Genomic DNA, 19779 nt, shown 5'->3' with positions numbered 1-19779 from the left:
TTTCCAAGGTTTGGTAATGAGGAAAATATAATGCTGGATATTTCCATGTGTTGATTTGCTCGTTACTTTGGCTGAATTATAAATCATGTTCTTTCCAAGTCGGTATACGGCTCAGGACACGGTAGCGAGAGGATCAATACCTCAAAGAGAGCCTCGACAAGCTTAAAGTGCTGCTGTAGTGTTTCCTGTTGGCAGACATGACAGACTCAACACAAGTCACCAGCGTTCTAGCTCAGGAGTTGGCTCAGCTGACCAGCAGCGGAGGTTTTTGAAGAAGGAGCAGAGAAAGAGGAACCCTCAGAGGTCGAGGCAGCAAAAGCAGAATAGAAATGGATCAGATTATGGCCTTGAGGGAAGTGAAGGCAGACGAGACTCATCAGCTGATCAACCTTAGAGTGATGAGACACAAAGGCCTCTAACATGTGAGATACAAGATAAGATCGCTGTAGTTAGTTATTTACAGATACAAAATATGAAAATACGTCATACGCCTTGATAGTATTGTACAATGTATTGTTAAAGATAAAACCATAGTTGGACCAACTGTCTAGTTGGCATCCATTGTTACAGTTATAGTTGCATTTCCTCCAAAGAGATTACGCCTCTAAACTTCTCATATGGATTTATTTAAAGGATCAAAGGGATAATAAGCCAATATATCACACAGAAGCAATTTGTGTATTAGAACTTTTTGTTCTTCTCTCATGCTGTGACCGTCTTACCACCGCTATGATGTACTGTATCTTGTGGCCCTTTTTTAGGGGCTCTGACCTTTATGTCAAAGTAACTCCAGTAACAAAATGCCACCTGAACATTCACACTGATGCAGCAGTATGTCTAACAATGTAACACATCTGTCACAGACACCATTCCTGCAGAACGAGTACGTTTTTTTTACTTTTTGTTGCTTCTAAATGCATTTTGCTGCCGTTTTCCTCATAGTATATATTTAGAGTGTGCATTTTACTGTACGTTTGCTGAAGTAAAGGATCTGAGTTACTTCTTCCACCACTGGCTAAAACTGCAACGTAAGCAAGATGAGTCAACTTGCTGTATAGTAAATCTACCAGCAGAGAAATATTCTCTCTAAAAGCATTGAATTAGACCTGCAGCGTTTATATTGTAGAATTATAAATATCTCTCTATATTATCACCGCTGAGTGAGCAGCGGCGGTGACTCCCAGTCCTCCTCACCTACCCTGGCCCTCCTCCCTGCCTCCTTTCCCCTCCCTCTCTCCGACACGCATGCATACAGACCGACAGGCTACGCGACCCCCCTCCCCCCCTTCCATCATTTTCCCATCTCTTACTCACTCTCTTCCCTACAACAAACATGGCCGCGAAATCTGATGGTGCACCCGTCTCTCTACGAAACGAAATCCCACCCGAGTGTCCCTCCAGGTCGGACCCGCGGCCTCCTCAGCACCGTCCTGCCGAGCAGCGCTACTCCGTCCCGGACTGCTGCTGGACGCTGTGCGCCCTTTTGGTGTTCTTCTCGGACGGGGCCTCAGACCTGTGGCTGGCCGCGGACTACTACCTTAGGAGGTCCTACTGGTGCTTTGCACTGACTCTGGTCTTTGTGATAATCCCGTCCGTGGTGGTGCAAGTGTTGAGCTTCCGATGGTTCGCCTACGATTTCTCGGAAACCGTCGAGAGCGGCACGGCTGCGGCCGCCGTGGTGGGGGCGTCGGTAGCGGAGGAGAGCGACTTCAGCACCAAGGACAGCGGCGAGCGGGGCGCTGGCCGCTCTGCCGAGGAGGCCGGGGTGCTGCCAGGGCCGGGCATCGGGGGAGGAGCCCGGGGCTGCTGCAGAGCCTTCATATGGTTCTTACAGGCCATCATTCATATCTTTCAACTGGCACAGGTCTGGAGGTAAGTCTGAATATAACGGCATCTGAGAGCAGGGGAAACTACACATTCTGCCTTTGTGTGTGTGTGTGTGTGTGTGTGTGTGTGTGTGTCTGTATCTATGTGCACATGCGTTCTCCACAGCCCACAGCATCACTCCCTGTAGCTAAACGCTTATGAAATGTAAATCATTCAGGGAGGTTCTGTGCCCAAAATGCCAGAATGTCTTTTTGTATTGTTTGACGTGTCTCCAGCTTAGAAAGGGAGAATTAGACTCCACCCAGCCCACCCCCACCCCCCAAACCCCCTGACAGGTTTTTAGGTCAATCATCTCCCAGGAAAATCATCAACTCATCCACACCAATCGCCTTATATAGAAAAATAAAAAAAATCCCTTTGTCTTTAGGGGTTTTGGCAAGAAGGAGCCTGCATGCTGGAGAAAATGAATACTCTTAAATGTCATGAGAGTTGCTTCCTATTTGCAGTGAGATGTGTACCCGTCTCCCTTTCACTGGGTATTTTCAGTTCTTAGCTTGAGGCGCCTGCTCTAATGTTTGCTAAATCCATATTCTCAAATCCCCCAGCTGTTTTTAGATTCAGTCTGTTCCTCTCAGTCGAGCCCAAACATGTTTAATTATGAGGCACACTTTGAGACTACAAACAAACCGGTGTATACACTCTCCTCTCACATGGGTGGTAGGCCTAGTAGGTCTGTAGGTCAGCAACTCAGTGATGGTAAGGCAGTGCTCACGCTTAGAGTGCTCTGATGGGTTTTGACAGGCTTGAACTGCTGCCAGCCAGGAGGAGGCATCCAGCTGAACTGTAGTAGGAGGAGGGTTAGACAAAATGCGATGATATTCAAAGACAAGTTGTACATTATATACATGCTAAAACGTTATAGAAGGACAAATTATGTGCAATGATGAATGCAAATCACTTGTTTGATTTATCTGTAGGCCTTCAGAATCTATCTTTGTGGTCGCTCTCTTCCTGCCTCTTTAGACAGCCCTATGGGTAATATATATTGATTCCTTATTTCCTCCTGGAGACATAGACTTATATGTGTGTGAGTGTGTCCAGGAGCACATTAAAACATCGTGGCGGCACAGAATTACCGGTAATGCCATTAAAGCTGTTGTGTGTGTGTGTGCTCCGTTCATTGCCGCTGCTCTCAGACCGGCGTGTCTGCACATTAAGAGGATTACCGCCCTGTGTTTTACCCTCAGCTGTTAACTCAGGAATGATCTGTCACTGATACACTGTTAGTCAGGTGAACCGGGGATCAATTTGGGCCAGCTACCAGAATTAAATGTCAGCACACAAGAGATGGGATATGGGGTTGTGTTACATGCCTGAATGTGTGCAATGAAACTCTGTCTTTGTGTGTGTCCTCCCGAGTCTTTGACCCTCATTATTGCACGTATGCTCTATTTTCTCAGTGTGTTACATCCCAAGGCACACTTTGTGTAGCAGGAAGCAGAACAAAAAGATGGTTACACAAACTCCCTTGTGGTTCGCTGGGCTTGTTGACATAGGGCTCCTCAGACCCTTCTCCCTGAGGCAATTACTGATACATTTATAGCTTCAGTCCTCCGCGTCAACCACATCTCTTTTTCAAACAGTTAGGTGGGAAAGTAAAGATTTACACAGTGTGTATTTGCATGGTACAAATAGGTGTCACGTGTCAATGCATTTGTGCAGAAATATGTTTGCACAGTACAAGTATGTGAACCTGTGTGTCTACAAAACGATGTGTGTTTGTCATACAAGGTCATTATAGAACAAGCGATGGGGGGTGGGACTACATGCCAGCAAAGCTCAGGAGTTCGACAGGGGATTTATAGCGAGCGCTCTTTTCCCCCCTCTAACCTTGAATCTGAAGAAGAGATTGAGTGCATGTATTTGGATTTCTTTGCTCATATTTGGCTTTTTCTGCAGCACTCTGACTGATTTTATTTGAAGAGAGATTACAGACAAGCTCCACATTCAACCCTTCCGATGTCTGTACTAAAATTTAAATCACAGAGCTGCATAGTTCAGTCTCCCAGAGGAGCAAGCAGTCAGCTTTTTTGGCAAGAAGTACTGACAGCTCCCAGAGTTTGGAATAATGAGTTATGACTTCTGAGAGTTTGAAGTCCAAATGTTTTTGAAGCACAGTTTTTAGACCTAACATTCTGCCTTAACACACTGATGAATGTGTCTGAATTGCGTCTGCCCCTGATACACAGGTATGTCCACGCCCTGTATTTGGGTGTGCAGAGCCGCTGGCACAGAGACCCTGAGCGCCGACACTACTACTGGCGCATGATGTTTGAGAGCGCCGATATCAGCATGCTGCGTCTGCTTGAGTCCTTCCTGAAGAGTGCCCCTCAGCTGGTGCTGCAGCTCAGCATCATGATCCAGGCCACTCAGTTGCTGCCCCTTCAGGGTGAGTGTCCCAAAATGGCCAATCACCACATCAGTCAATCACACGTCTGAAGCCCCACCGCTATGTACGATGAGTCACTTATGATGTGCCTCAATCAGGCTCCAACAGAGCAGAGAAGTGTATATTCTTGCTGTGCTAAATGGTACGACAGTTACCCCCTAGCCATTTTCATCAGGTCTAACTTCTGTTGCTCATCTCTCTCTTCCCTCTGTCTCTCCAGGGCTTTCAGCTTCTGCCTCGCTGCTATCCCTCGCCTGGATGGTCGCCTCCTATCAGAAAGCTCTGAGGGACTCCCGAGACGATAAGCTACCCATGACCTACAAGGCCGTCATAGTTCAGATTCTGTGGCACCTGTTCACCATCGGCGCCCGCACTCTGGCCTTCGCCCTGTTTGCCTCTGTGTTCCAGCTTTACTTTGGCATCTTCATCGTGGCCCACTGGTGCATCATGACGTTTTGGATCATTCAAGGCGAGACGGACTTCTGCATGTCCAAATGGGAGGAGATTATCTATAACATGATGGTGGGCATCGTGTATGTATTCTGCTGGTTCAGTGTTAGAGAGGGGCGCACTCGCTGCAGGTTGCTCATCTACAGCCTGACTGTGTTCGTTGAGAATGTGGCGCTCACCACTGCCTGGTATTTGTACCGCGACCCTCGTACCTCAGACTTCTACGCCGTCATCATGGTGTGCGTGGTGGCCAGCAGCTACGCTCTGGGCACCTTCTTCATGTTTGTGTATTACTGTCTGCTGCACCCTGACGGCCCGGTCTCAGGGTGGGGTTATATTGTGGAGAAGGAGGTGCCTGTAGAGACGCTGGCCTCCCCAGCTACCAGCCTGCCCCCTGACGTGGTGAGCAGCCCCCCCAGAACCCTTCAGAGAACTAAAGGGTCAGAAAGAGAGCAGGGGTCTGGGGTAGATGGAGACGTGTTTCAGGTACGACCACTTCGGGGAGCTCAGGCCCCAGTGCCCAACCTAACACCCAGGACAGAGGGGCCTGTCATCCGCATAGATCTGCCCAGGAAGAAGTACCCAGCCTGGGATGCTCACTTCATCGACCGCCGGCTGCGCAAAACCATCCTGGTGCTCGAAAGCGCCGCCCCGGTCACGCCAAGGATCCAGTACCGCTGTCTGGGCACACCCAAAGAAGTGATGGAGTACGAGACCACCGTGTGATGTGCCGAAGGGGCTGTAACTCAGCTCGAGCCATGTGAACACCCTGCCTTAAACACAATGGCAGGTGGATGACTCTCACTGAGCAGTCTGTTTCCGCTCCCCGCCTAACTTGATTGATCTCTGTACAGTCAGTCAGTGGAGACAAACAGGTGTGAGAGTGTGGTGTCTTTATTTTTTACAAAGGCAAAAGTGCTGTGATGTTGTGTAATGATGGTGCATATTTCGGTTTCTGTATCATTTCTCAGGTCGGGGTGTGGTACAGGAAGAGGTTGACGTCAGCAGCAAACTTGCTGTCCGGTGAAGTTAGAGAGAAGCACAGGTAGTCAGAGGAGTGGAGCTGATTATTTAATCAGAGGCCGAAAGTCCTCCTCAGTGAAGGTGCTTCAGCGCATCCTCTCAAGGCGATCAACAACAGAGACGAGCCTTCAACATGCATGACTATTTGTGGCAGCTAGAAATGAAACATCATTGAACAAGATGTAGAAGGGTGAGAGGCATTCAAAGATGATGAACTCGCACTGTCATTTTAAACACAATCTACAATAAATACATCACAGGCACTGATGGTCGTAATCATACTTTTCCATATATACTCACTCATGTTGAAGGATTCTCTGAAAATGCTGAATGTAAAAACAGTTGAAAATGTGATTATTTGTGACAAGGCTTCAAGGATTTTTATGCTGTTAGTGGGATTTACAACATTCCTGTGGTACAAGGTTTGTTTTTGTTTTTTTAGGTAAGCTAGAACAAAAAAGAGATTTGTGTGTTTACAAGCAGTCTGTTGTTTTTGGGACACGCCATCACTATTATTCCAATGAGATGCACCTTCATTCAGAATGTGTACTGAACAACATTATGATTTACATTTACAGGATGTATTCTGATGGGACTCTCAACAATTGTATTTTCATACTGCATCCGTCTTACACCGCAAAGGAAACGGGACATTAATTTCCATGTAAATTAAACTGTATAATGAAGAGGACGTTACAGAGGGACAGCACTGTCTGTAATATTACTGTATCCATACTTTGTTGTCTGAATAATGTAGAGAAAAAATAATTAGCTGCAGACTCCAGACTCGGAATAGCTTTGATATTATTGATGGTACAGGCATGTGATACTTGTGGTAACACTTTTATTTTACAGGATCGGTAATTTCCATTTAATTTTTTCTAAATTTTCCGAGAAATACATTTTGATTTAGATATCAGTTTTAGGGAATATAGAGAGATAATTTGAGCTGTTGATTTCCAGAGGAATTCCCTTGAAATAACTGCTCTATTTAAACCCCCAAATAATGTATTCATCACCCACTAATTATTGGAAAATTAATTCTTCATATATGATGAATTGAATACTCACCATACTCAACAAATTACACATTTCTGACCTGCTGTAGAGTCATGGTCACCCTAGTTTAGCATTTAAATTAATTCATTTTTTTGTATTTATTTACCTATTAGTGCTAAATATTAGTTTCCAGGAACTTTCCCATGAAATTATTAAGAATTTATGGTCCTGTAAAATAAAGTGATACCGTACTTTATTTTATCAGGGTTGTTTTTGTATAGAGTAGTCACAAGAAGGAACTTTCTGAACTGTGTGTGTGTGTTTGTGTGTGTTTGCGTGTATGTGTGTGTGTGTGAGCTCATATACCAGCATGTGTATGGGTGTATGTGGGGGAGGGGAGTCCTGCCATGTACATTTAGGTTCATTTGAAATGTGTCATTGAGATAAGACAGTTTTGTTGTAAACACTGTCCAGTCAGCTCAGTTTTCCCAGATGACACTAAAATAAATAAGTAACAGCCCACTGAACACCTTTACCAACCCTGTTGCAGTTAAAAAAATAAAAAAAGCCAGAGAGGTTTCAATTATGGTGCTAACTGTTTGAGTCCATCACATAACTACCACAAGGTGTACCATAAACTGAGCTTGTTATGGCAGGAGTTTGGGCAGGGCTGTACCTCAAAACACAAACACAAAGCTAGAATCAAAAAGCCTTAAACTGGTCATACCAGACGGTTGCTGTTCAGAGCAAGAAAAAAAAGATGAATGAGAAGGTGAAGACAATTTCATTATGTTGTTGTTGCTGAAATAAAGAGCAATGTGTTTACCTGATTTTTGCCGTTAGTGCTTTTTTTTTAAACACAGAAACTACACACTTTAAAACACAGTGAATAGAAATATAAAAATATATATAATGCCTTATGTTGCCATCCATGGAGCACGCTGCTAGCATTGCTAAAAATGCTAAAAATTGGGCATAATGGCTACATAATGGCCATAATGCTAAGCATAGTTTGGGTTTTGAATTTGTAACTTGTGCATAATTGTTGAATCTAAATAATTTCATGCTTTCACAGTTTCACAGTTCAAGAATGGCGGTTGCAAATGCAATATAGTTTACTCAGCATGTTCAGGTTTTCCAGGATGTGACAATTTGTTTGATCCTATCGGCCTTTTGTCCTATTTTTTACTGCACGATTAACCTATTTAGGGGTTTAGTCACTGATGAACTTGCCTGCGACCATGAGGTAATACAGCAACTGAGGTGTGAGAGAATCATTGAGTGCATATATATGTGCATATATATTTTGGCTGCATCAAATGTTGGACAGTCTCTGAACAGTCTAAATGTGTACAGATTGACTTTTACAGATATACTTCTTTTTTTAAATAATTGTATTTAAAAAAAGTAGTTCAATCAATTCATATAAATATACATTTATCAGCAATTAAATTTAATTGGTGAATTTAGTAAATACTTCCTTTGTTTACAGAGCACCTCCCACTAATATACTACAGCCAATCAGCGCCAAGTGGGGCGTGGCTTAATGCTGCGCTACCGGTCTCCAGTTGCCTTCGCGTTCAACGGCCACATTTCAAACTAGAATGGCGACCGCCGTCTGCAACGGCAACAACGGCAAACCAGTGAAAACACACCGAGAACACCGGAGGAAAGCGAAGGATTCTAGGAGAAGACAAGCGGCTTTGTTGTTTTTAACTAATATCTCACTCGACGGACGGCCCCAGTGTCAGCTCAGCGATGGAAACACCGACCAAAAAGCCGCCGAGGAGCAGCAGCGACTCAGGCACAGAGACAGTGGCGCAATGGTCGCGCCCCCGCCGGCGGATAGCTATGAACCGGTCCTCCAGGTGACAGAACCCTCCGCGGCCGGCAGTGGCTCGTCATTCAGTTTTCCAGCACCTTCTGTGGTCATGTCCCCGGGACCTACCGGGGCGACCAGTGTAGGCGCCAACGAGGTATTTCTGGAGGGTGGTAGTGCGGCCGAGACGCTAACCCCGGACACCCCTCTGTCTCCTGTTACCACCGGACACCAGCCCTGCTCCCGTGTCAGGTCAACGCCCGCCGCTATCAGCCCGGTACCGGCCGGCAATCCTCTGGATTCACGGCAGAGGTAAGCCTTATTAGTGGTCGGTGTCTCCACATTGGCCTTTAAAACAGTCCCAAGTTGCCCACTTCCGCATAAAATGAAACCAGCAGGTATAATGACAGGAAGTCACTTTCATTCTCCTGTACTTATGTAAAGTTCCAGTATTCTCTGCTTTAACCTGTAAAAGATGTACGATATGTCATATATAAATTATATATATAAATGATATGGGATGTATAGATGCAACATTATAGGGTTGTTTCACTGTAGTCCCCAATGTTAAACACTGTTCCTTGATGTTACTTCATGAATCTTGACCCTCTTCTTTTGCTTTATCTCTGAATCTGTGGTGTTAAAGAGATTTTCATCACAGATTACAGATCGAGCTGTATCACGTGAAGGTCCTTTTGTTTCGTTGATGAATGAAGTGTTTGTTCTTGATCTCTTAACGGTACTCAGGTTGAGGAATGTGTCTGGTTCTCCTGGACCCAAGGTGCCAAAGAAAGTCCACTTCATCAAGAATATGAGACAGTATGATACCAGGGGATGTAGGTGAGTCTCCACTTTACATACACAAACACATTTACATACTATATACATATATATAATAGAGGAGCCCATGAGGATTGCTGCTACACTAAGATTCCTGTCAGAATAATGTAAAAAAAAAAAGAAAGGCTGCTTTGTTTTCTACTCTGAACTATGCATTTAGCTCACACGCGGTGTTATACTCCTGCTAGTATTGTAATAAGCGGCTTAACTCTGGCACTTAGTTTGGCCTGCAGAGGAATAACAGCGGTGCAGCTGCTGCTGCATGGGGGAAAAGAAGTGCAGTGTAGAATTGTAACACCTTATAATATTGCAGTACGGTAACTCCAAAAGCATGAAGAAGAGTGTGGTATTTTTTAACATTTATTTTCTGGAATATTTTCTTACTCACTGAAAACATGTCATATTTTTTTCCATGTGTTTTTGACTCATTGTTTTTTACATTTCTCTTCCACTTAACCTACATTTCATGCCCACATACATGAATATGTGTCATGTGTTTTCTGCTGATGTGTGCAAAACAATGATGAAGCAATCCCAAAATTGCCCCTCAAGTGTCCCTTTCTGTTTGAGGCGGTGCATGTCACTTACTAGGCTGAAGAAAAACTATTATGTAACTAAGATAATTAACACAAGTAGGTGTCTGTGTCGCTGTATTGTCCCTCGTAAGATATTTAACATCTCTCTCTGAGACCCAGAGTCAGCTGACTGTCACTGGTTGGTGTTTTGTGAGGATCTGAAGTTGTGTTCGGTTGTAAGTAGACTGTGAGTGGTTTGTCTACGTCTTTATCAGAACATAAGAGTTCTAGTGACCGTATACTGTGTGTGTTGATGTTAGTGGGTCCAGCTTGTAGCCCTAGTTTGTGTTTACACAACCTTTGAGTCACAGATATCTGCATCCGATTATCCCTCCCCCAAAAAATAGCTGTTTTGTTCTGTATTTTTGCTTTAAAATGACATTTAATTGATCATTAAAATGGCTTTACTTATCTCTGTGACTTGGATGTAATGACAATACAAGAGAGTCACAACCTGGGGCTTGTCCAGCGATCCCTCCTCCAGTTTGAGCTTCATGTAGTGATAGCTGTTAAGCTTTGGTGGTGATTCAGACCAACATAGAAGTGTCTCTGTGACTGATCTCGTGGTCACTGTAGCTCAGCTGATGATGAACATGAGGACGGTAGCAGTGACTGTAGCTGTTGCTTGTAGACTGACACACCATCTGTTTTGTCTGCCTTAACTTGCTGTGTCCTGCAGGATCGTGCTGATTTGTGCCAAGCGGTCGCTATACGCTGCTTTCTCAGTGCTGCCCTATGGAGAGAGTGCTCACCTCAGGTACAATGAAAGCACCATCCCACGCAGAGAGCACCCACCCATCGTTTTTATGTTTTCATCCTCCTCCTGTGTGATTTACCATCATCATTGTCAGGGACAGGGCAGTGTGTGACTTCGTCGTGTGGTGAGAATGACACACATGTGACTCTTTCTGAACAGTGACCCTAAGATGGAGGCTCATAGGCAGAGGTTGTCTTCTGTGGTGGCTGCTGACCTGCTTCCTTCCCTGGAGGGTGTGGAGCTTGGAGACTGTAGCAAGGTAAATGTCTATGTGTTATATATATATGTCTATGTGTTATATATATATATATATATATATATATATATATATTAGTACTATGAGGAGGAGCCGGAATACTCTCATTACTCTGATACATCTGCTTGATTTGAAGGTTGCTGACGGTTTCATTTTCTCTCCTCAGACGGTGTCCTACGCTCAGTTACTTTACCCGACCAATGCCTTGGTGAGACAGAAGAGCGGCGCTGCACCAGAGACCTGCACAGCTCAGACCCCCCAGTCTCGCTTCCGTGGCAACGGGCAGAGGAACTTCACCCCGGCTCGTCTGAACAGCGGCGCCGCACAAGACCCATGTACGTCTCAAATTAGGACCAACAGGCACACATCCGCTCCTTCACTGTTTTAGCTGACGACCAGATGTTACTGCACACGTCTCTTTGTGTGTTTCAGCTGTAGAGGAGGTGGTGGAGTACGACCCTAACCTACTCAGTGACCCTCAGTGGCCTTGTGGGAGACACAAGAGGGTTCTGATATTTGCATCATACGTGGTGAGTTTGTTCTATTCATTCAGTGCATTTACATGACGTTAAAAATTCAGGATAAAGTCAGATTTCTCCTCTTGTAGGTTAGGGTAACAAGGTTTGTAATCTGCATGACAAAGACTGCAGACAGGGACGAGAGGCTATTACATCGAGCAATTTGTCTTTATGTTTAAAATAATTCCATCCAGTTTGACTAAAAGTTAAACTACAGTTGTATCTGCAGTTCTTGAAAAGTTTTAAAAAGCACTGAATGCAGTTTCCTCAAAAAAGGCAACTTCTGAATGAATCTGGTAACGTTTGTAAAGTGAAGCAGAGCTCTGTTTAGTTAGAGTAAAACATCCACTATGTACTGGTCACATGATTTTATTGCTGCAGAGAAGATCCTATCACAACACTGTAACCTCTAGCATGAGTGTGTGTGTGTGGAGCAGTCCTTACCGACAAAGACAAAAGAAAAACTGTCAAACGTTATTGCAGCTGTAATTCATGCTGACACGAGTCACTTCTGTTTTGACATGCTGGTTGTTTTTTTTTCATCTCTTCAGACGACTATTGTTGAGTATGTGAAACCATCTGACCTGAAGAAGAACATGAATGAGACTTTCAAAGAGAAGTTTCCTCACATCAAGCTAACTCTGAGCAAGATAAGAAGGTACAGATAGTTTCTAAATGTCACCTAAGATCGAACGTTGTTTGTAGCTCATCACGTTTCCTTTCCAGTTTTAATCTGGTTCAAACACAGCACACTCTTTCTCAGAAGACTGATCAGTTAGATTGACTCCTCCCTTGCTTTCAACTAGCCTCAAGAGGGAGATGCGGGCCATGAGCGACGACTGCGGCCTACAGCCGGTCACCATCGCGATGGCTTTTGTTTACTTTGAGAAGCTGGTGCTGCAGGGCTGCCTCAACAAGCAGAACCGGAAGTTGGTTGCAGCTGCGTGCGTGCTGCTGGCTGCAAAGATCAGCAGCGATTTACGGAAGCAAGATGTCAAACAGCTCATTGACGTGAGTAAAGTTTCCATAGAATAAAGCAGGACATTTGAACCTGTATAATGTAACCCTCTATTTGCTGATAAGAGAAGAGTAAACAAAGTGGAACAACTTGTAACACGCGTAGAACTTGACTCAATGCTATAGAATAAGTCTTTATTGATCCCCAGACTGGGACGTTTGCTTATCAGCTGATGCAGAGTACCGATAAAAAAAAAAAAAAAAAAGAGTTCAACAGGTCATAATTCCTTCTCTTATATCTATTTTATGTTGCTGTGAAAACACTTCCTTCAAACAACTATTCATTCAAAAACGTAATTTTACAAGACTACATTTGAACGCATCATGATAACGTTATACTATACCATCACCCAATAGCCAAAAGTATAGTATGTCTAAAAAAGTAACAATTAAGCATGTAAAAAAAGTCATTGTATTATAGTAACCACGTCACGTCTTCCTGTGAACTCTTCCTCTGTTTCCTCCCTGTGGACGAGCAGAAGCTGGAGGAGCGTTTCCGCATCAACAGGCGGGAGTTGATTCCGCTGGAGTTCCCGGTGCTGGTGGCGCTGGAGATGGGACTTTACCTGCCTGAGAGTAAGGTCATGCCTCACTACCGCAGGCTGGTGCAGCAGCAGCAAGGCTAGACCGACAAGCTGCTGCTTTCATTAATACTGTAACACCATCGAGTGTGTGTGTGTGTGCGGTGAGGTAATTGTGACCGTTTGTGTGGTGGATCGACCAGTTTATAAGCTGTGGTGTTTGAAAGAAATAATAATTCTGATGTTATTTATTTTCTGTCGGTCGTGGCTTAAGTCGCTCACTGTTTATGAAGAATAACTAGTTTACACTCATATTTTGGACTTGTCTGTCTCCCTGAATGTCTTTTTGTACGTGTGACGTTGCAGTCATGAACTCTATGTTAGAGATGTTTGATGAGCACGTTAATTGTGCTATTATTTTGTTTTCCTGTGACCTGTTTGTTTTGGTACGTCCTAGTATTCTTAAACTATTTAAATTAAACGTACGCTGTGATGTTTGTGGAAGAATCATCTCCTGCACCTTTCTCGTGACTATACACCGTCTATTATTATGAACGACAAGGAACCATACTGTTGATTTAGTAAATGCCTTTTTAAACTCACTGTGACTTTGATGTAATTTCAGCCGTGAGACTGACGCTGTCGATTGTTGGTGGAAAAATGAGAGAAGGAAGCAGCCTTTAATTTATGTTTATTCAATACTTGTATGTCCAACAATAATCCAGCCACATTCATATATTTACCTTGTGAATAATATTAGTTCAGAATCTTGTGGCCAGCTGTGTTCAGACTGTGCCGATATACTGTAAGAAAACAGGAATGTGGAGACATTTATATTATATGATTTAATTTTAATGTCGTTAACCAGGGATATGTTTTTATAAACAAACACTGCACTGGAATTTATTCCCGTCTGGCTAGTTGACGTATGTTTCCGTTCTCAGGAGTTTTACTTTCTCATGTCTTTGAATGGCTCAAATCTAATCCAAAGAGATGTTTTACATGCGTTACCGTTGCTGAAATCACCTGTGCTAAATGGAAGGTAACTGATTGTATTGTAACTCAAAGTACCGCACTGTGTTAACATGACTGCAGTTGCCACTTAATGTGTAGTAGTTCTTCAGATTTAGGCGTCCATGTATGGAAAGAAAAAGTGCCTGAAACTACAGCGGCAGTGAAAGTGTTAACTTATCTTATGAGTGCTATTTAATGTTGACATGTCGGAGTGTTGCTGCTGCTGTAGAGATCTTTAAGTGTTGTGGTTGTTCTGCTCTATGAAAGATAATTGAACTTTTCATTGTGGTGAAAAATGTATGATGATAAACGTCCAAATAGATCTATGGAACTGCAGAAACTGTTGTATGGTTGGTGTCAAAATGGGTATTTATTCATGTTTTCATACTGTTAAATGAATGTTTTTCAAATATATTTTCAGAAACTGAAAACTCATGAGTTTGTTTTATTTCTGAGGCAACAATCACTCGTATGAAGCAGTTTATCTTCTTGAGGTAAGTTAAGTGATCGTTCACAAGACAGTCGAGGATGTTTCTCATCGTCTTTATTGTTCCCAGACTAGCAGCTGACATGCAGGTGGGTTACATGTTCAATCAGCTTAATCAGTTTTAATAATGCAGCACACTGTTGGAGGCTGAACACGGCATCATCAGCAAGGGAGGGGAGTCTTAGTGACATTTTATACGAGGCACAATCTTTATCCTTAATGTTTAACAGTTACAAAACAAGTGAAGCAGCTAAATAAATACCTTAAAAAACAAACAATTCTTAGTCCAGACTCATGTCTTCATCGTCGTCTTTCTTCTCTTTGGAATCCCCGTCCTGGTCTGACTTTGTCTCTGTCTCCATGGCTTTGGCAAAAGCCTCGACATCTACAACGATAGAAAAGTTTATCCAAATGAGTGAAAGATTTGTTTTTGTCGAAAAAGTCAGAAAAAAAAAAAAAAAAAAAATCGTATGTCGAAAAAAGTCATAGTGTAGTATGCTCAAATAACTTGAGTAAATGTACTTGGTTACATTCCACCACTATTAAAAAGATAAAAATGTGACTGTCTACATTACAATCTCCTTTGTGGACATGAAAATGTGTTTCCTAGCAGTGAAACAAACAGTTACAGTTGTCTCTTCTTGATGTGGGCGAAACACTGACCTCCTTTGTTGGCGGCATCCACAGCCTCTGCAGGCAAACCAAACTGGTTCATCAGAGGCCCCAACTGCCCGGATGCCAGGGCGCTGCTGAACATGCTCATAGCCTGCAGAGAGAGACAATAAATACCAGGATAAGGACAAATACCACAACAACATACTAAATACCAACGAGAGAGAGAGAGAGAGCCTCTTTGTGACGAGAATCCTGCTAAAAAGAGAATATACTATAGCTTCAGACGTGCCAAACTGACTGAAAACCACCGAGCGCGTCCAGCAGCGAACACGTTACCTGCTGAAACTGAGGCGAGCTGAGCGTGTTGTGGAGCTCCTCCGTGCTCTGAGGCAGGGACTCTCCGGAGGGCAGATAAGGCATCAACCTCTCCTGCACCTCGGGGTTCACAAGGATGGGAGCCATGATCTCAGGTGTCAGGACGCTGGCAAGGTCCACTGCAAGTAACAAACATCCCCACCGATCGGTTAGTCTAAAAATATCCACATTTTCTGAGCTACAAATGACTCAGTTTTATTAGAATGCTTATTTCTGCATGTGATAATCTTGATAAACTAGTCTTGAACGATGTCAGTCTGCTGTTTGGTGCTGAGCAGGTATCACAGTATTACAGAGACTGTTGCATTCACAATGCTATTTCTTTGCTGGTAATTATTTGCGAGAATAAGGAACTTAGGCCTAATTATGTGCGTTTCCTCTGGTGGTTATTTTTGTTTACTTTCAGTTCTGAGGAGTGTAGTTCTCACTCGGTCGGTTCCTCACCTCCCTGTCCGCTGGCGGGCACATTCATGGTGGCCAGGATGCTCTGCAGGTCTCTCAGCTGGATGGGCTGTGCGGGGCTCGCTGCCCCCGCCGCCACCGAGGACACAGCGGGGGTGGATGGGGTGGTGGCTGTGGGGGAGGCCGCTGAGGTGGCAGAGGGAGTGATGGGGGTGGTTGGCACCTGGGTGGAGCCGAGCCGACTGGTAGCAGAGGTGGAGGTGGGGGTGACGGCTGTGGACGGACTGAGAGGAGAGAGAAAGAGATCACGAGTCCACATGAGGCACTAACACATATCAACCTGCGATATCTTTATCATCATTACATATTTCATTATTATCATTTGATGATGTTTTTCTCTAGTTGTATCCATCTATGCTTTAGTTATTTCCTTCATTTGCATTTGGACAACCTCTGAGAGTTCAGCGTGAACTTGATGTGTTTAGTACATGAAGGTGAGGAGAACACCAATATAACCAGATGACAAGTTACTCCAGCTGCCTCTTGCGACTACTTTGCATTCCGATTTATTCATCCATTATAATGTATAATTCATACATTAGATGATCAACACAAAGTAAATGAGAAACTATTAAGTCACTTCTTTTAAGCAATAATACCAAAACATATTCTGGTTTATGCCCCTCAACTATACAGAGCTGCAACAAAAAAATCAGTTCAAAACTTGACAGAAAATCAGCCGTTTAAGTTCCTTTATTCTATGAACAGAATGAGATACCTTGTGGAGGAGTTACTGGCTGCGGGAAGGCTGCTGCTGCTGCTGCTGCTGCTGCTGCTGCTGCCCAGGAGGTTGGCCAATCCTGGACCAGCCAGTGCCCCGAGGCCCCCTGTTGGTCAGAGAGAAACGGACACGTTATTGTCCTGAGAGCATGAAACTGCATTTACCGAGATGCCTCATCTTTTGTCTAATCAGCTCGTAGGTACGTACCGATACCCCCCAGGCCAGTTGGTCCGATGAGCTGCATGAGCTGGTTGTGGCTCATGTTACCCAGAAGGCTTTGCAGACCGCCCTCCCCTTTACACGAGAAAAACAACAGTTGACATCCAGCATCGGTGATTCAATTCACGGCAATATTTCAGCTTCTTGCACATTACGGGAGAACTATAACGTGAGCATCCGTTACCTCCCAGAGCGGACAGATCGTGTCCTCCGCTGCCGCCGCTGCCGAGAGCCCCGGGCATCGGAGGGTTGTTGAGATACTCGTTCACTTTACGGCAGTGCTCCTCGTCCTTGTCAGTCTTTGGCTCCTGAGATTAGAAAAACAAAACTGGTCAGACTAACTGACTCACTAATGAAGAGTTTCTGGAGAAGAAACTGATTGTCATAATTGTGTCGTTTTAACAAGTAAAAAACCCCAAGATTCATAAATACAGAGGTGTGTGTGTGTGTGTGTGTGTAGCAGGCCGTCGTGCTTCATACCTGAATCCAGAAGAAGAGTCTTTTGGAGCCAGCTTTGAACTTCAGCACATAGACCCGTCCGGTGGTGCACTGGCTCACCCGTTTGAACTCGCAGTCATCAGGGAAGATGATCAGGTCCTAAATCAGAAGAGGGTTTCATGATAAAAACGTAAAAACTTAAGGTGGAGCCTTTCTTTCACGCAGACAGCGTCACCTACATCGTCCACGTTCCCGGTCGTCCGATCCTTCCAGCAGAAGTGGATTAGGGAGTCGTCGGTCTGCTGGATGTAGACCTGACCTTTGCGCTTGTCGGGGGTCACCGTGCTGCCTTTCATGGTCATCTTACCGGCACGAAACTCCACCAGGTACTTGCTGGAGGAGCCGCGGGACCCAGACACCATGCTGGGGAACAACGCTCCGGACGCCATGATGAAGAGGACAGACTGCTGCAGGGAGGACAGAGAGGAGAAAGGCCATACGCACATACGAGTATGATTATTAGGATTAGATTATTTAGGCTTTTAGAGAAAATTAAAAACTGTAAAGTCAAAATACATAAATATAAAGAGAAACATGAACTATGCTCATCTGTTTAATAATCAAAGAGCTGTGTAGTCCCAGATATTAACCTGCTGTATATCACTCTACTAATGCACGTTTTATCCAGCAGATTCATATAATTTAAATGGTAGTTCCTGATTGCAGATTTATTCTTAACATTTTCTAACCTATTTAATGTAAAGCTATTATTTTATTATTTCCTCTCAGGGAATATTACGGCTCTCCTAGACTGACATGAATTAAACAAAGATTATAACAAAGATGATTTAATGGGAAACATAGGTGTCGGACAAAGCTCATCCCAGTGCTCCCATAATAAACCAGCTAACTGCTCCTGGAGCAGCCTCAGCAGATGACTCTGCATCTTGTAACGTTAGCAAGCCGCCTGTTTCCAGCTTGATGAGCTCGCGACGGAGCTGCAAGTCGTACGACTGGCACACGGGAACTAAACACACATCCGGTTCATACGTAGCCAATTCAAAAATATATATACGAGTAAATAAGCTGTTTATACTTACATTTACTCACTGAAATGTTGTTCAGCCGGAGAGCAGGCAAACACACTGAAGATGACCGTTATTGGCTGGCTAGCGCCCGTGCTTCACTGTGATTGGTCGAACCGTGCGTCAATCACGTTGCCTTTAGATCTCCGTGCGCATGATAGGTAGAGATGACACAACACGGCACGTTTCTAGTGTTGAACCTTTTTATACTGACACGGATCAGATACAAAGATACTTTCTAATTAGACATCCTTTCTTGGGTATTTAAGTATCTAATAGCTTCATTAATGGTTAATAAATGAAATATGTTATGAATCAGTTTTAAACTATTAAGAATAACTTTTGAGATATTTCTATGTTGTGAATAATCCCTTTGATTGGGCTTGAAGGGCTGTCGATGATATTGACCAGTGGTGGAAAATAACTACGTACATTTAATCAAGTACTGCACTAAAGAATAGTTTTGGGGTACTTTACATTTTTTGCTATTTTATACTTCTTCTCCCCAACAATTCTACAAGAGGGACGGACCAATTGTACCTTTGTTTAACTCCAGATACTTTTATCTGAAGTATATTTTTTATTAGAGGGCATCAACGAATAAATGATGCATTATTAGATTAAGCTACACAGTAGTATATTAAGTAATTAAAATGATCTCCACCTTTACCAGCTGAAACATTAAAGTAATATGGACATTAATCAATATTCATAATCAATACTATAAATGGGTAATTTGCATAATGAGTACTTTTGATACTGTTAATATATTTTGATGCAGATACTTTATTTATACTGGAGCACATATTTTGAATGCTTTTATGTAGGACTTCTAAGCAAAAGTATACTTTGTGTCTAAGTGTAGTAGTTCTACACCGTGGTATTGCTACTTTTACTTATGAGTACATACTTAGTTAAATCTCAGGATTACCAGCATTAATACTATCATTATTACAAAATAGAAAGGAACAAGACTAAGATGCTAACATAATCAAATCAAGGGTTACCATTTGTAGCAGCACGTAATGTTCACCATCTTACTTCAGTGTGTTAACATGCTAACATTTGGAAATTAGCACTAAACACAATGTACAGCTGAGATTTTTGATTGAATTTAAACCTGACGACGGATCCCCAAAATTTGTACATTTCAGTTCAACTCCCACTTCTTCTCCTGAAGGAATATTCGCCAAATCAGTAGAAATCCCCATCCTTTAAATCACTTTCATTTGTGAACAACTGGTATAAATAACACACACTGGTGTCATCATACCATGCTGTTAAAGTGAGCGTTCAAACAACGGCAGGGCCG

At 43.5% G+C, this 19779-nt stretch overlaps 3 protein-coding genes across 5 annotated transcripts; 2 read left to right on the top strand and 1 right to left on the bottom strand.

The window, feature by feature from the left end:
* The first annotated feature begins 66 nt into the window (after positions 1–66).
* Positions 67–7578, top strand: xkr7a (XK related 7a). The gene is made up of 3 exons (XM_031844942.1): positions 67–1872; positions 4077–4276; positions 4497–7578. The coding sequence occupies exons 1-3, from the start codon at positions 1334–1336 to the stop codon at positions 5450–5452; spliced, it is 1695 nt and encodes a 564-aa protein (XP_031700802.1). The 5' UTR covers positions 67–1333; the 3' UTR covers positions 5453–7578.
* A 731-nt stretch (positions 7579–8309) lies between these two features.
* On the top strand, positions 8310–14496 carry LOC116382273 (CDK5 and ABL1 enzyme substrate 2-like). 2 transcript variants are annotated; one of them, XM_031845195.1, is made up of 9 exons: positions 8310–8879; positions 9315–9407; positions 10662–10739; positions 10899–10998; positions 11162–11330; positions 11428–11525; positions 12065–12171; positions 12320–12524; positions 13010–14496. In XM_031845195.1, exons 1-9 carry the CDS (start codon positions 8353–8355, stop codon positions 13154–13156), a joined length of 1524 nt encoding a protein of 507 aa, XP_031701055.1. In that variant the 5' UTR covers positions 8310–8352; the 3' UTR covers positions 13157–14496. The 2 variants fall into 2 exon arrangements, with proteins under 2 accessions (XP_031701055.1, XP_031701056.1); XM_031845196.1 differs by lacking the exon at positions 10662–10739.
* Positions 14497–14592: 96 nt separating this feature from the next.
* Positions 14593–19722, bottom strand: LOC116382275 (proteasomal ubiquitin receptor ADRM1-like). Of its 2 annotated transcripts, none has more exons than XM_031845200.1 (10): positions 18483–19722; positions 17622–17849; positions 17425–17541; positions 17129–17252; positions 16933–17019; positions 16723–16831; positions 15987–16228; positions 15504–15661; positions 15216–15318; positions 14593–14937 (listed from the first exon to the last, which is right to left on the bottom strand). In XM_031845200.1, exons 2-10 carry the CDS (start codon positions 17829–17831, stop codon positions 14834–14836), a joined length of 1254 nt encoding a protein of 417 aa, XP_031701060.1. In that variant the 5' UTR covers positions 17832–17849; positions 18483–19722; the 3' UTR covers positions 14593–14833. The 2 variants fall into 2 exon arrangements, with proteins under 2 accessions (XP_031701060.1, XP_031701061.1); XM_031845201.1 differs by having other exon boundaries at positions 17622–17846.
* Between the last annotated feature and the right edge of the window lie 57 nt (positions 19723–19779).

This window comes from Anarrhichthys ocellatus, unplaced genomic scaffold (genome assembly GCF_004355925.1).
Source record: "Anarrhichthys ocellatus isolate YVR2014 unplaced genomic scaffold, GSC_Weel_1.0 scaffold5, whole genome shotgun sequence".
Lineage (NCBI taxonomy): Eukaryota > Metazoa > Chordata > Actinopteri > Perciformes > Anarhichadidae > Anarrhichthys > Anarrhichthys ocellatus.
This window is presented reverse-complemented; position numbering and strand designations above follow the sequence as displayed.